This window comes from Berghia stephanieae, chromosome 15 (genome assembly GCF_034508935.2).
Source record: "Berghia stephanieae isolate SIO BIC M18660-M18661 chromosome 15, UCSD_Bste_1.3, whole genome shotgun sequence".
In the NCBI taxonomy this organism is placed as follows: domain Eukaryota; kingdom Metazoa; phylum Mollusca; class Gastropoda; order Nudibranchia; family Aeolidiidae; genus Berghia; species Berghia stephanieae.
Window position 1 is genome coordinate 7687696 of NC_088374.1, and position 12500 is coordinate 7700195.

The following is a 12500-nucleotide window of genomic DNA, read 5'->3' on the forward strand; positions in this document are numbered from 1 at the left end:
ACTACTACTACTACTACTATACTACTAACTACTACTACTACTACTACTACTACTACTACTACTATACTACTACTACTACTACTACTACTACTACTACTACTACTACTACTACTACTACTACTACTACTACTACTACTACTACTACTATACTACTACTACTACTACTACTACTACTACTACTACTACTACTACTACTACTACTATACTACTACTACTACTACTATACTACTACTACTACTACTACTACTACTACTACTACTACTACTACTACTACTACTACTACTACTACTACTACTACTACTACTACTACTACTACTACTACTACTACTACTACTACTACTACTACTACTACTACTACTACTACTACTACTACTACTACTACTACTACTACTACTACTACTACTACTACTACTACTATACTACTACTACTACTACTACTATACTACTACTACTACTACTACTACTACTACTACTACTACTACTACTACTATATACTATATAATTAATAATAATAATGATAATAATAATAATAATAATAATAATAATAATAATAATAATAATAATAATAATAATAATAATAATAATAATAATAATAAATAATAATAATAATATATAATAAAACACTACTACTACTACTACTACTACTACTACTACTACTACTACTACTACTACTACTACTACTACTACTACTACTACTACTACTACTACTGCTGCTGCTACTACTACTACTACTACTACTACTACTACTACTACTACTACTACTACTACTACTACTACTACTACTACTACTACTACTACTACTACTTTTACTACTATTACAAGTACTGCTACTACCATTACTAATACAACAAACAAAAAACTAATACTACTACTGATACTACTGCTACAACTGGAAGGAATTGTATAATAGGTAAACCCACCTTAATTTGTGGCCCTCCGCCTCGAAACGGTATTAAGTCGGATTCTTCAATTTTGGGTTTTTGGTACCCAATAATTGCTTATTTTATGCTTTAAAATTTGATATCAAATTGATAAAATTCGGATTATTCATTGCCGAGATATGATCGTTTCAAGTAGGGAATGTGTAAAAACCAAGTTTTGAGAGAATCGACTTTGAAGTGAGGCACCGTTTTCACGCACAGTCAAATCAATGGACAAAGATAACTCCTTAGATACGGGCATTAAAACTTTGACGAGAATAGTAAAATTTGCAGAGACGACCATTTTCAATTTGACTCACAGGTATTTCAGACACCACTCGGAGGATTTCAATGCCGAAAGAGGAATTTCCGCACAAAAAAGGGAATTGGGACGGTATTTGGTATTGTTTTTAAATATTGTATAGATAAGTGATTAGAACTATATTATGATATATAAACATATTGCCGAATACAACCCCAAAGCTTCCTTATTTCCAATGAAGTAAAGCTCCAAAACCAAATTGTAGTGATTGTAGTGATGGTGGTAGTGAGGATGATGTGGTGTTGATGGTGGTAGTAGTAGTAGTAGTAGTAGTAGTAGTAGTAGTAGTAGTAGTAGTAGTAGTAGTAGTAGTAGTAGTAGTAGTAGTAGTAGTAGTAGTAGCAGTAGTAGTAGTAGTAGTAGTAGTAGTAGTAGTACTACACACACACACACACACACACACACACACGTGAGAGAGCGAGAAAGAGAGAGAAAGAGAGAGAGAAAGAGAGAGAGAGAGAGATAGATAGAGAGAGAGAGATAAAGAAAAAGAGGAGCGAGAGGGGGAGGGAAGAGAGACTGCTTGTGCATTGAGAGGGCAGGAGGGAAATAGAGTAAAGATTGAAGCCTGACAGTATAACTCTTTGTCAGTGTGTGCGTGTGTGTGTGTGTGTGTGTGTGTGTGTGTTTGCATGTGTGAAAGAAACAAAAGTGAGACGGAGAGAGTGAGGTAGACACGAAGAAAGGGATGGTGGCGGAGCAAAGAATTGTCGGGATAGTTTAATGAAGCATTTTGTTTCAAAATAAGTCATAGTCAATCAACTGCAAACATTGACCAATGGGATTGCAATTAAAGAAATGGGCTGGTCAAATTATTCATTGCATTGTTTCCATTTTGAGTCAGATGACAGCTTGAGGAGGAGGGGGTGGGGGTTATTGTGTAATGACATTCATTTAAACATGTCATTGAATCTGTCAGTCATATGTCATATTGGGATTTAAGCATGCAGTGGCAGTTTCAAGTTTCCTGTGATATTTGCGCCTTCCGGCCCCGCTGCTCTGTCTTCGGCGTGCTGTTTTTCAGGATTTGCTTCCTTAGCCTTTGACCATCCAAGGTCTGTCCACAAGGCAGTGGCGGTTTTGGTTCAGAGTGTCCTTCTCCTAGATCGATTGCGGTCCCCTGTTAGCGAACTCAATCTGTCCGGGTTTTTGTTCGGAGTGTCCTTTTCTTAGATGGATTTCGGTCCCTCGTTTACGAACTCCATCTGTCCGGGTTTTTGTTCGGAGTGTCCTTCTCTTAGATGGATTGCGGTCCCCCGTTTACGAACTCATCTGTCCGGGTTTTTGCTCAGAGTGTCCTTCTCTTAGATGGATGTCGGTCCCCCGATGACGAGCTTCATCTACCCGTGGTCAGATTGTCTAAGTTGGGAATCCGGGAGGATGTCCTGTAGAGAGTCAGTCCCTTTTCTCCCCTTTCCCACGTCGTGGACAACACCCACACCCAAGGGTGTGGACTAGGGGAAGCTGAACTCGACGGTTGATTTCCTCCCTTCTTCCTTCCTTGTTGACGATGCTGACCGTTGTAGATCATTCTTGGTCTGGCCTCTCACTTACGATTATCGAGACACGCAAACCCTCCGACCGCGACAAGGTCATATGATCCATCGGAGAGTGTCAGTTTTTCTTAGCGTTCACTTCATTTTTGATTGTCTAAAACGACTCCCCCTTCTTTCAGTATACAAAGACAGCACGACAAAACGAACATCTCTCTCTCTCTCTCTCTCTCTCTCTCTCTCTCTCTCACTCTCTCTCTCCCTCTCTCCTTTTCATCTTTTTATCTATCTATCTATCTATTTATCTATCTATCTATCTATCTACCTATATATCTATCTATCTATCTATCTATCTATCTATCTATCTATCTATGTACCTATCTGTCTATCTATCTATCTACCTATCTATTTATACATTGATAGGCCCGTTTCTCTTTCTGTTTATCTATCCATACATCTAACTCTTTTTCAGTTTTTAGTTACACGCATTTCCATCGGTAGTTCATTAATTGTAAAAGGCTCTATTTACTATTCTACTTTTGTGCTTAAAATTAAATGTCTATCCTACAACAATTTCTGTAAGTGTAAGATTGCGCAATTCTTGTCCTATTAAAGTCTTAGCATGTCCTATAATTTCATGAATAAAGAAAGAGGGACAGAGGACCCTCATCTCAATCATTAACCAATGCAGATAGACAAAGAAGTAATAGCACGCGGTGTGAATTAAATACTTATGTAACACACGCATGCTGACGTCATGACATATTGCCCGGGCATTTTAATGGCCAACAGGTGCATATGATAATGCTTGACCAATCAGAATCATTCATTTGTAAGGCTGTCAGGGATAAACCTAGACTTGTTTACAATTTTTAAAGTTCATTATTGGTTGAACCATGAAATTATGGAAACAGTCATGCTTTCCCGGAGATAGATAAAGACACGCCCTTTGCTGTGGTATCTTACATGGGATTGGTGTACGAAAAGACTTAATATTACTAAGTTTTGGAAATGGTAGCTCTCTGAGAGAAAGTCATCTCTCGTTTTGAATGTCTCTCTGATAGTTGCATTCTACAAATTTAAATTTATACAACTTATCGTCAATATCTATGTTGAATAATTATGTTTTCATGTAGAAAAATGATTGTAGTTTCTGAAACAACCAAAAATGAAATTTGATAATTTTGACCATTTCCACTTTAAAACCGGTTTTCTTCGTTTTCCAAACCCCGACTTAATACCGCTTCGAGGCGTAGGGTCACATATAATCTGGACAATTCCTTCGCACAATATGTGTTGATAATTAAAATCGGTAAGCAACAACCTATGTTCTTTCACTTGTAACCTACAAATATTCGAATGTTTCTAATGTGCGCTTCCTATAAAATTAAAACAATATATATTTTCTTTTCATATTTTTCTCTCGTAACATATAATATATTTATTTGTATTTATACAAGTCTTTCTTCAAATAGGTTTAGAATTTCATTTGTCATCCATTCCTTTTTGCTGTTTATTTGAGCTATTGGTAAATGTTTTTCTGCAGTTGCTTTGACACACTTTTGGAATATATCAAATTGTTTTTCACATTTTTCGTTATCAGGTTCACTTTGGCTTTGTATCATGAGTGCATTTTCAAATTCTTCTCTCATTTTTGTTTGTATGCCATTGTCTTTGCATAACCTGTAATCCCTCTTTATTCTACCAGCTGTTCTCTGAATAGCTTTAAACTTTATCCTTACTGTACAAACAACTGGGACATGGTCACTGTCTACATCGGTGCCTGGGTAGGTTTTGCAATTTAATATGCCATTTCTGAATCTTGATGATACTGCTATAAAGTCTATCTGGTTCCTTGCTCTGTCCCTGGTGATTGCCATGTCCAGGTTCTTCTTGGGTGTTGTTGAAACCAGGTGTTTGAAATCATTAATTTATTTGTTCTACACCAATCTGCCCAGATGTTTCCTCGTTCATTTCTGTCTCCGAGTCCATGTGGTCCGATTATGTCACCATCTCTGCCTCTGCCAATCTTAGCATTTAGGTCCCCCATTACCATAAGGACTTCTTGTGATTTACACATTCGTTTTGCTTTGTCTAGTGAATGGTAAAACTCTGTCATATCTGCATCTGTCGCCTCTTCTGTTGGTGCATAAACTTGAATAATATTGGTGTCAACTACAGGTCCTCTTAGCTTAACCAGCAAAACTCTGTCTGAGATTGCTACGTGCCCTTTGTAAAATTTGGTTGATTTTTGGTCTAAGATCATCCCTACTCCTTTTTGGAAAGAGGTTCCACCACTCCATATGATCTTATATGTCGTGTTGTTTTCTTGTTTTGACATGGTTCCCTGCTCTTTCCATCTCATCTCTGCCAGGCCAAGAATATTTATTTGGAGCCGTTTCATTTCTTTTAGAATGTTGTTTAGTTTTCCTTTTTGGGCACAGGTCCTGACATTCCATGTCCCAATTTTGGTTTTGTCACATTTGTTAAATTTATTTCGCCTAGTAACTGGCTGACGGTTCGGTGTGACCTGACGAACATCACGCTCCCAACCGAGCGAGGCAGCAGTCTTCCGTGAAAACATGCTCCCCTTTACGCTGTCACCGTTTAACTTTTTGGACTTATTCATGCAGTTAACTCGGCAAAGTTACAAGAATGGTTTGCCATTGCCTATTCTTGTCGCCCTCTTCAGTTGGCCAGCTTGACCTGTTACCGTTCGACACCACGAGGAGGTTGCAGTAGGGCTTGATGATGAAATTCTAAACCTATTTGAAGAAAGACGAAAATGCAACAGAGGGTCTGCAGAATACCAAACATTGAACAACCACATTAAATCCAAATGCATCGAGGCACACGAGAACTATCTAGACTGGAAATGCTGCGAAATCGAAAGAGAATACAAACCCAACCCCCAACAAGCTCACCAAAGAATAAAAGAACTATCAGGGAAAAGGAAAAGCAAAGCAGCAGGAAGTTGTATCCAAAACAAACAAGGGGAACTGCTATTTGAAGAACAACATATAGAAAGCCGATGGGTAGAATACATAGGCGAACTGTACAATGATCCAAATAGAAATGAACCACCACTGAAATTCAAAGAACCATTAAGCGGACCAAACATCACCAAAAGTGAAATTGAACATGCCATGGAACGAATGAGGGATGGTAAAGCAACAGGCCCTGATGAAATATCTGTAGAGGTATTAAAAAGCCTAGGAGATCTAGCAATTGATGAACTTCACATATTATTCAACAATATATACAATACTGGGAAAATTCCAGAAGATCTCTGTAACTCTATTTTCATAGCAATACCAAAGAAAGCAGGTGCAGTCAGATGCGAAAATTTTAGAACTATAAGTTTAATAAGCCACATTAACAAAATACTGTTGCGTATAATTATCAACAGGCTAAGGAATAAGATTAACCCCGAAATCGCAGAAGAACAATATGGATTCCAACCTGACAGATGGACAAGGAACGCAATATACCTCCTCCGTGTTTTAAGTGAAAGAGCTATACAGGTTCAGACCCCACTATACCTCTGTTTTGTCGACTACAAGAAAGCTTTTGATAGAGTACGCCACGAAGAAATACTAAAACAACTGCACTCCATTGGCGCTGATGAGAAAGACCTCAGACTCATGCAAACATTATACTACACCCAGCAGGCATCTATCAAAATCGGAAACTCTACAGGAAATTCCATTCCTATTAAGAAAGGAGTCCGTCAAGGGTGTGTTGCCTCACCAGATCTGTTTAATCTATACCAAGAAACAATCATGAGGGGCATAAATAATATGGAGGGAATAAAAGTGGGAGGTCACAACATAAATAATATAAGATACGCAGACGATACGGTACTCATTGCAACATCAGAAATCCAACTTCAAAAGATTGTTGACAAAGTGGTAGTAGATAGTGAAGCCAAGGGAATGGAAGTGAATATCACCAAAACGGAATGCATGGTAACACAGAAAAACCCCGAAAACAACAACACCTGCAATATAACGATTCACGGCGAGCAACTTACCAACGTAGAAAGTTTTAAATACCTAGGTTCAATAGTGACAACAGATAGAAGATGTAACCGAGACATACGAGCAAGAATAACTCAAGCCAAACAGGCCTTCATGGACCTGGGAAACATTTTGAAAAACAAACAGATGTCGTTCGGGATTAGATTCCGAGTCTTGAAGTGCTACGTGTGGCCAATCTTGTTATACGGATGCGAAAGCTGGACTACAAATGCAGAAACACAAAAGAACATTGAAGCTTTTGAAATGTGGTGCTTGAGAAGGATGCAGAGAATATCGTATACTGCACACAAAACGAACGAAGAAGTGCTAAAACAAACATACCAACAAAGGAAACTAATGCCCTTAATGGTGGATCGACAACTATCCTTTTTCGGACACATAGTAAGGAAAGATAAGAATGAATACCTGGCAAGTTGTGGAAAAATACCTGGTAAACGCGCCCGGGGGAGACAAAGAAAAACACTCATAGACCAACTGAAGGGCTTCACCAACCTAACAATCCAAGAGCTGTTTGAAAAAGCAAGAGACAGGGAGGAATGGAGAGAGATAATTCATGCAGTATCCGAAGCCTGGACCAGGCATTGAACCTAGAAGAGAGAGAGATTTATACAAGTATTGCATGAAATTTCCGCATACTTATAACAATAGGAGTTACGTCTTCTTCTTGCTTTTTCATACTTAGTTTTTCACAGACGAAATGCTTTCTTTTTTTGCATGGCCTGTCATTCCAGAGACCTTCACGTTTACGAATGATCTCAATACATTCTTGTTTCCCTCTGAAGTTGTTGGGTTGTCTTGGAGCCCAAGCCTCGAAGGTAGGCTGTGATACAAATATTGATTACAGTGATAGTGATGATGATGATGATGATGATGATGATGATGATGATGATGATGATGATGATGATGATGATGATGATGATGATGGTGATGATGATGGTGATGATGATGATGATAATGATAATGATGATGATGATGATGATGATGATGATGATGATGATGATGATGATGATGATGATGGTGATGATGATGATGATGAAGATTGTGATGACGATTATGAATAAGATGAAGACAAAATGATGATGATCCTCATTGATGATGATCATGATTTTAGTACGACAATGAAAAAGATACAAACTGTCATTTCTTCTCCATACAAATATCTAATCATCTTCGTTGTGCTGTTATATCTAGATCCGATCCAATACCGTTTAAGAGAAAGAAGACCTGGAAGTTGACATAGTTTAATTATTATGTGGAAGAAAAGTTGTGAAATAAATTGCTCTTCTATTTAAGTTCATAACCCTTGGTGGTGTTTGTCTGTAACCAATCCTTCCGAGTACCAATAATGTACAAGTTAGAAAATAGTTTTCTATAAATAACTTCTATTTCTGTACCAGGATGTAAAGGCAGATACTTAGGGTTTCATAAAAGATCGAATATGGAAAATCGTCATCTAAAGCATACACGTTTTTAGACAAGAAGATAATATACCATCAGTCTGACACAAAAGATGAAAACACAAGGAATGTATCCACTCCTTTGGAAGTGAGCTTTTACACTTCCAATTTTAACGCATTGCGTACATTTAATAAATTGTATATTATCACCCAAGTGAATTGAAGGAAACGACACACAAAATAATGTGTTACTTTAATTTTTTTATCCAACTAATGAAATTTAGTAAGATCAACTCATAATAAACTTGCTGGCTGAAAATAATAACAAAGATCTAAATATCGTCCATTTCCTTATATCTATAAAACCAACAAAGAAAACTTTGAGTAAAATTACAAGTTTATCATAGGGTGGAGAAATCATATAATAACTAACAACAAGTATCAGAGAGAGTTTGATTTCATGCACGTACTTGATTATTAATGCCATGAGTCTCTCCAAAGAATTCAAAACATCCACCAGTCTGATAAACTCAACCAACACACACAACTATGTGGAACCATAAACCTTTATAATCTGATTAATACATTTTAGAGAGAACCAATAATAAGAATGAATGGATAAAATCACTGGCTGAGTGATGTCAATTCCGTTCTATCAATGACCATTACTACAGTTATAAAACTTCGTTGAATACGATCCTAAAAGTGAAATCAATATGTGGGTCTTAGTTTCAGGCTATAAGTTAATGATGGCGACAGAACGTAGGCATCCTTAACTTTTTGCTTGACACTAAGACCCACTTAGGCCCATATTCTATCGTCATTTTTAGGTTTGTCGCCCTCGTAGGGATTTGTCGTTAGTAGTGGTCAAGGAAACGAATGGTTCCATTAGTTAAACTGTTCAAAACAACTCAAGATTTATTTTCTTTTCAGGATAACGACTGTACTTTTGACTTCATTTGTTGGTCAGTGTCAGGCCTGAGTTTATGAAGGCCACAGACGGAATGTAGTGATATAATCGGGGTTGCCAGTTTTTTTCAGGACAAATTGCCAAATATGTGACAAAAACTTGCCAAATGCTTCGAAAACTTGCCAAACCTTTCAAAATAGGGATTTTCGTTACACGTACTCATAATAGTGAAATATTACACGTGTAAATTCAAGAATAAATAAAATGCTGGCTTACCTGGTGTTGACCACTATGACTTATAAAAACACCAAAGAAATATTAAACTCCAAGCCACATTAATTAGGCCTAACAGTTTCACTTTCAGTTTCAAAACCTGTCAAAGAATTAAGACTGGAACCGGAAAGGCTGAAGCCAGATTTGTGTTTTTTGTAGCCAGATAATAAAATTTATGTGAGAACGAAATCACAAAACAAACATGCAAATACTGGGAATTGAAAGGTAAGATTTGACACGCTCTTTCTTTCTAATAATGTATGATAAAAATATATAAATAATATATCAATTTTCTCTGTCCCAAAAAATGCCAAAAAAGTGCCGATTTGCCAACCGATTTGCTTTCCTGCCAACCACAATCAAATAGTGCCAAATTTAGACAATTTGGCACTAAGAATGCCAAACTGGCAACCCTGGATATAATAAGATATTACGTCCTGAGGAAGAACTGTGTGTCTTAGATAACGTTTTTTTTTCGTATTGAATGTTAACGAGAGTGTTGTTCGTTGTAAACATTCCCAATCGTCAACAATTATACATGGCGCTATACATTTATGATTTTTTTTCTTGTAAATCATATTTAGTGACATTGTGAGGTTTTTCCGATTACCGACTTGACGTCAATAGTAGGTTGGATATTGGTTTGACGTCATTAATGTTAACAGAATGTTGATTATCTTATGCAAAAGATATTGGGGAAACCTGGGCTATTAAGATTAGTCTATTATGATATGAAATATATAAACTAAGTATATCTCTTTCCTGGTAAATTATATGAAAAATAAACATCAATTTTCTTTCCAAACTAGTGTGAAAAATGTCACGAAATATGTATCTAACTTGAAAGCGATTATAAATTGTAACGCTGGACGTCATGAAAGCAGTGAATCACAGAATAATATAACTGTATATTATTTAAAACTTCAGTTATTAATTTAAGTAGAATGTATAACATTTAATATATAACAATGAAATGAACAGTTAATATTATAATATCTCAACAGTGGTAAAAAGCATCAAGAGGATCGTTCCATAAAAAAAGAGTGAAAATGGCTTTCAACTGCACGTACGAATCTTACAATTTTAAAATGATTGCTGACTATTTTCTCACAAAACAAAATAATCATACTATGGGCATAAAAAGTCAAAGTGAGTTTTTTTTTTTAAATGAAGTTAGCCTTTCTGGTACAGTGAACATCTTTTGATGTGATAGCAGGTCAAATAGACCTTGAAGCAACTGAAAGCAAGTATTTGTCGAGTTAGACCGATGTCAAAACTCGGGCCGGGAGAGGCGGAGACTATGTTGTGAAATAGCGTTCTACGCGGCTAATACCAAGCTTTAATTTGCGTATAATGCATGGCATCGATTTAATGATTAAACATAATAAGCAGAGACCTTTTTACTTTTTGATTTAACCCTGTATAATACAAGAGAGGGTTTGCATCGAAAACATATACCCTTGTAATTGAGTATTGTCATTACATTGCTCAATCCGTCCTGTAACTGCCCGTATGACATCCGTGTCTACTCATTATTCTGCCATGTGTATGAAGAAAACTGTGATAAAGTTAACTGTGTTAAAACATGGCGTGCGTGTTCCTTTTAGACTTCTTTATTTCCTAAGCTATATGAAATCTAAAATTAAGTTAATGCTTATCTTACCTTGCACAAAATCATTCATTTGAGAATTTTGTACGACCATTAAATCTCCTCCCTCAATTTGGCAAATATCTCTAGCTTTCTTCCATGATACCTTTTTACCATTGTATGGCTTGACACAGGTTTTGCTCATTTCATTGAGAGTCCATGTAGCAGGACAAGGCGCTTCTGAAATTGATAAATAAAGAACAAAAATACGTTAGCATGTGTGATACACATCCTTAACAATTAGTAAATACGAAATGTTGATCCACAAAAAAAGATCGTCATGATTAATATTCTCATATCGTAGAATAAAAACTAATACTTGGATAGTCATTATCTTGGTTCAGGTTCGTGATGAACTGACCATTAAAACCTCTGGGGCCAGGAATATTCTGACATAAAATAATAATAATAATAATAATAATAATAATAATAATAATAATAATAATAATAATAATAATAATAATAATAATAATAATAATAATAATGATAATGATAATAATAATGATAATAATAATAATAATAATAATAATAAAAATAATAATAATAATAATAATAATAATAATAATATAATAATAATAATAATAATAATAATAATAATAATAATAATAATAATAATAATAATAATAATAATAATAATACTGCCCTAACCAACAAAAGGGCAGTATCTGGGCTGACCCAAATCCAACCAGTATTGCCGCAATCGACATATTTAGTTTTTTTTTTCATTCATAATTCTTTGATTATATTACATAGTGGAAGTCTTCTAACATTAATAGCTAAGGATAAATTGCGTTTTTCTTTTAGTCGGCGATTTCCTTGACCAAATATGTTGCGTAATATTTTGAGATACTGTTCTTTCTTGGTTCAGAAAGCAATGCAAATAACTCTACCTGTAACCAACAAAAGGACAGTATCATATACGCCCGTCTCACATGCTGTTCGCAAATGCCTCGTCAGTTTTCACCAAAAGCGCAGTATCTAAGTTGTGAATATTGCAAAATATGACTAATTTGATCGACAAAAGTCCCGCACGAGTCAAGCTTCTCAACATCTCCCACTAATCACAAACGCCGTCCAAACCCAAGACATGGCCTCAAAGTATTATGTAATAATCATGCATAATACCTAACACCTTTTTAAGTCAGTCTATTGAAAAACTGAAAGTAATGAATACCATAGTGGAGAATATAAAAACCACACTGTTAAAATCAACTATTAAAAAGGAGAACATTAGTCTTTGAATCATAAAAATCGGTTGAGAACCTAATATTTTAAGAGTAAATATCATTTTGAAAGTTGATTTTGTCCTTATTTGTTGTTTTTTTTTTTGTTTTGTTTTTTGGTAAGATATTACTTTCATGTCCAATTTTCTCGATTCCTGTATCATTTTTCAATTCTCTCTGAGACATGACCGTTGATGTACTTTGTTTGAAATCTGACTAAAACATACATTGACTTTTTTCCCGAAGACCCTTGGTCTACTTTTAAATTCAAAAG

The 12500-nt window shown here is 35.7% G+C and overlaps 1 protein-coding gene across 1 annotated transcript in view; it reads right to left on the minus strand.

Annotated features, from left to right (window-relative positions):
* The window catches only part of LOC144960482 (L-selectin-like), a 9959-nt gene extending 783 nt beyond the window's left edge, over window positions 1-9176 (minus strand). The window contains exons 1-2 of the mRNA XM_078893596.1: window positions 7911-9176; window positions 7454-7595 (exon numbers count right to left, since the gene is read on the minus strand). Of these exons, the coding sequence (XP_078749722.1) occupies window positions 7454-7595; window positions 7911-7943 (175 nt within the window). The 5' untranslated portion in view covers window positions 7944-9176. The remainder of the gene's footprint in view (window positions 1-7453; window positions 7596-7910) is intronic.
* Between the last annotated feature and the right edge of the window lie 3324 nt (window positions 9177-12500).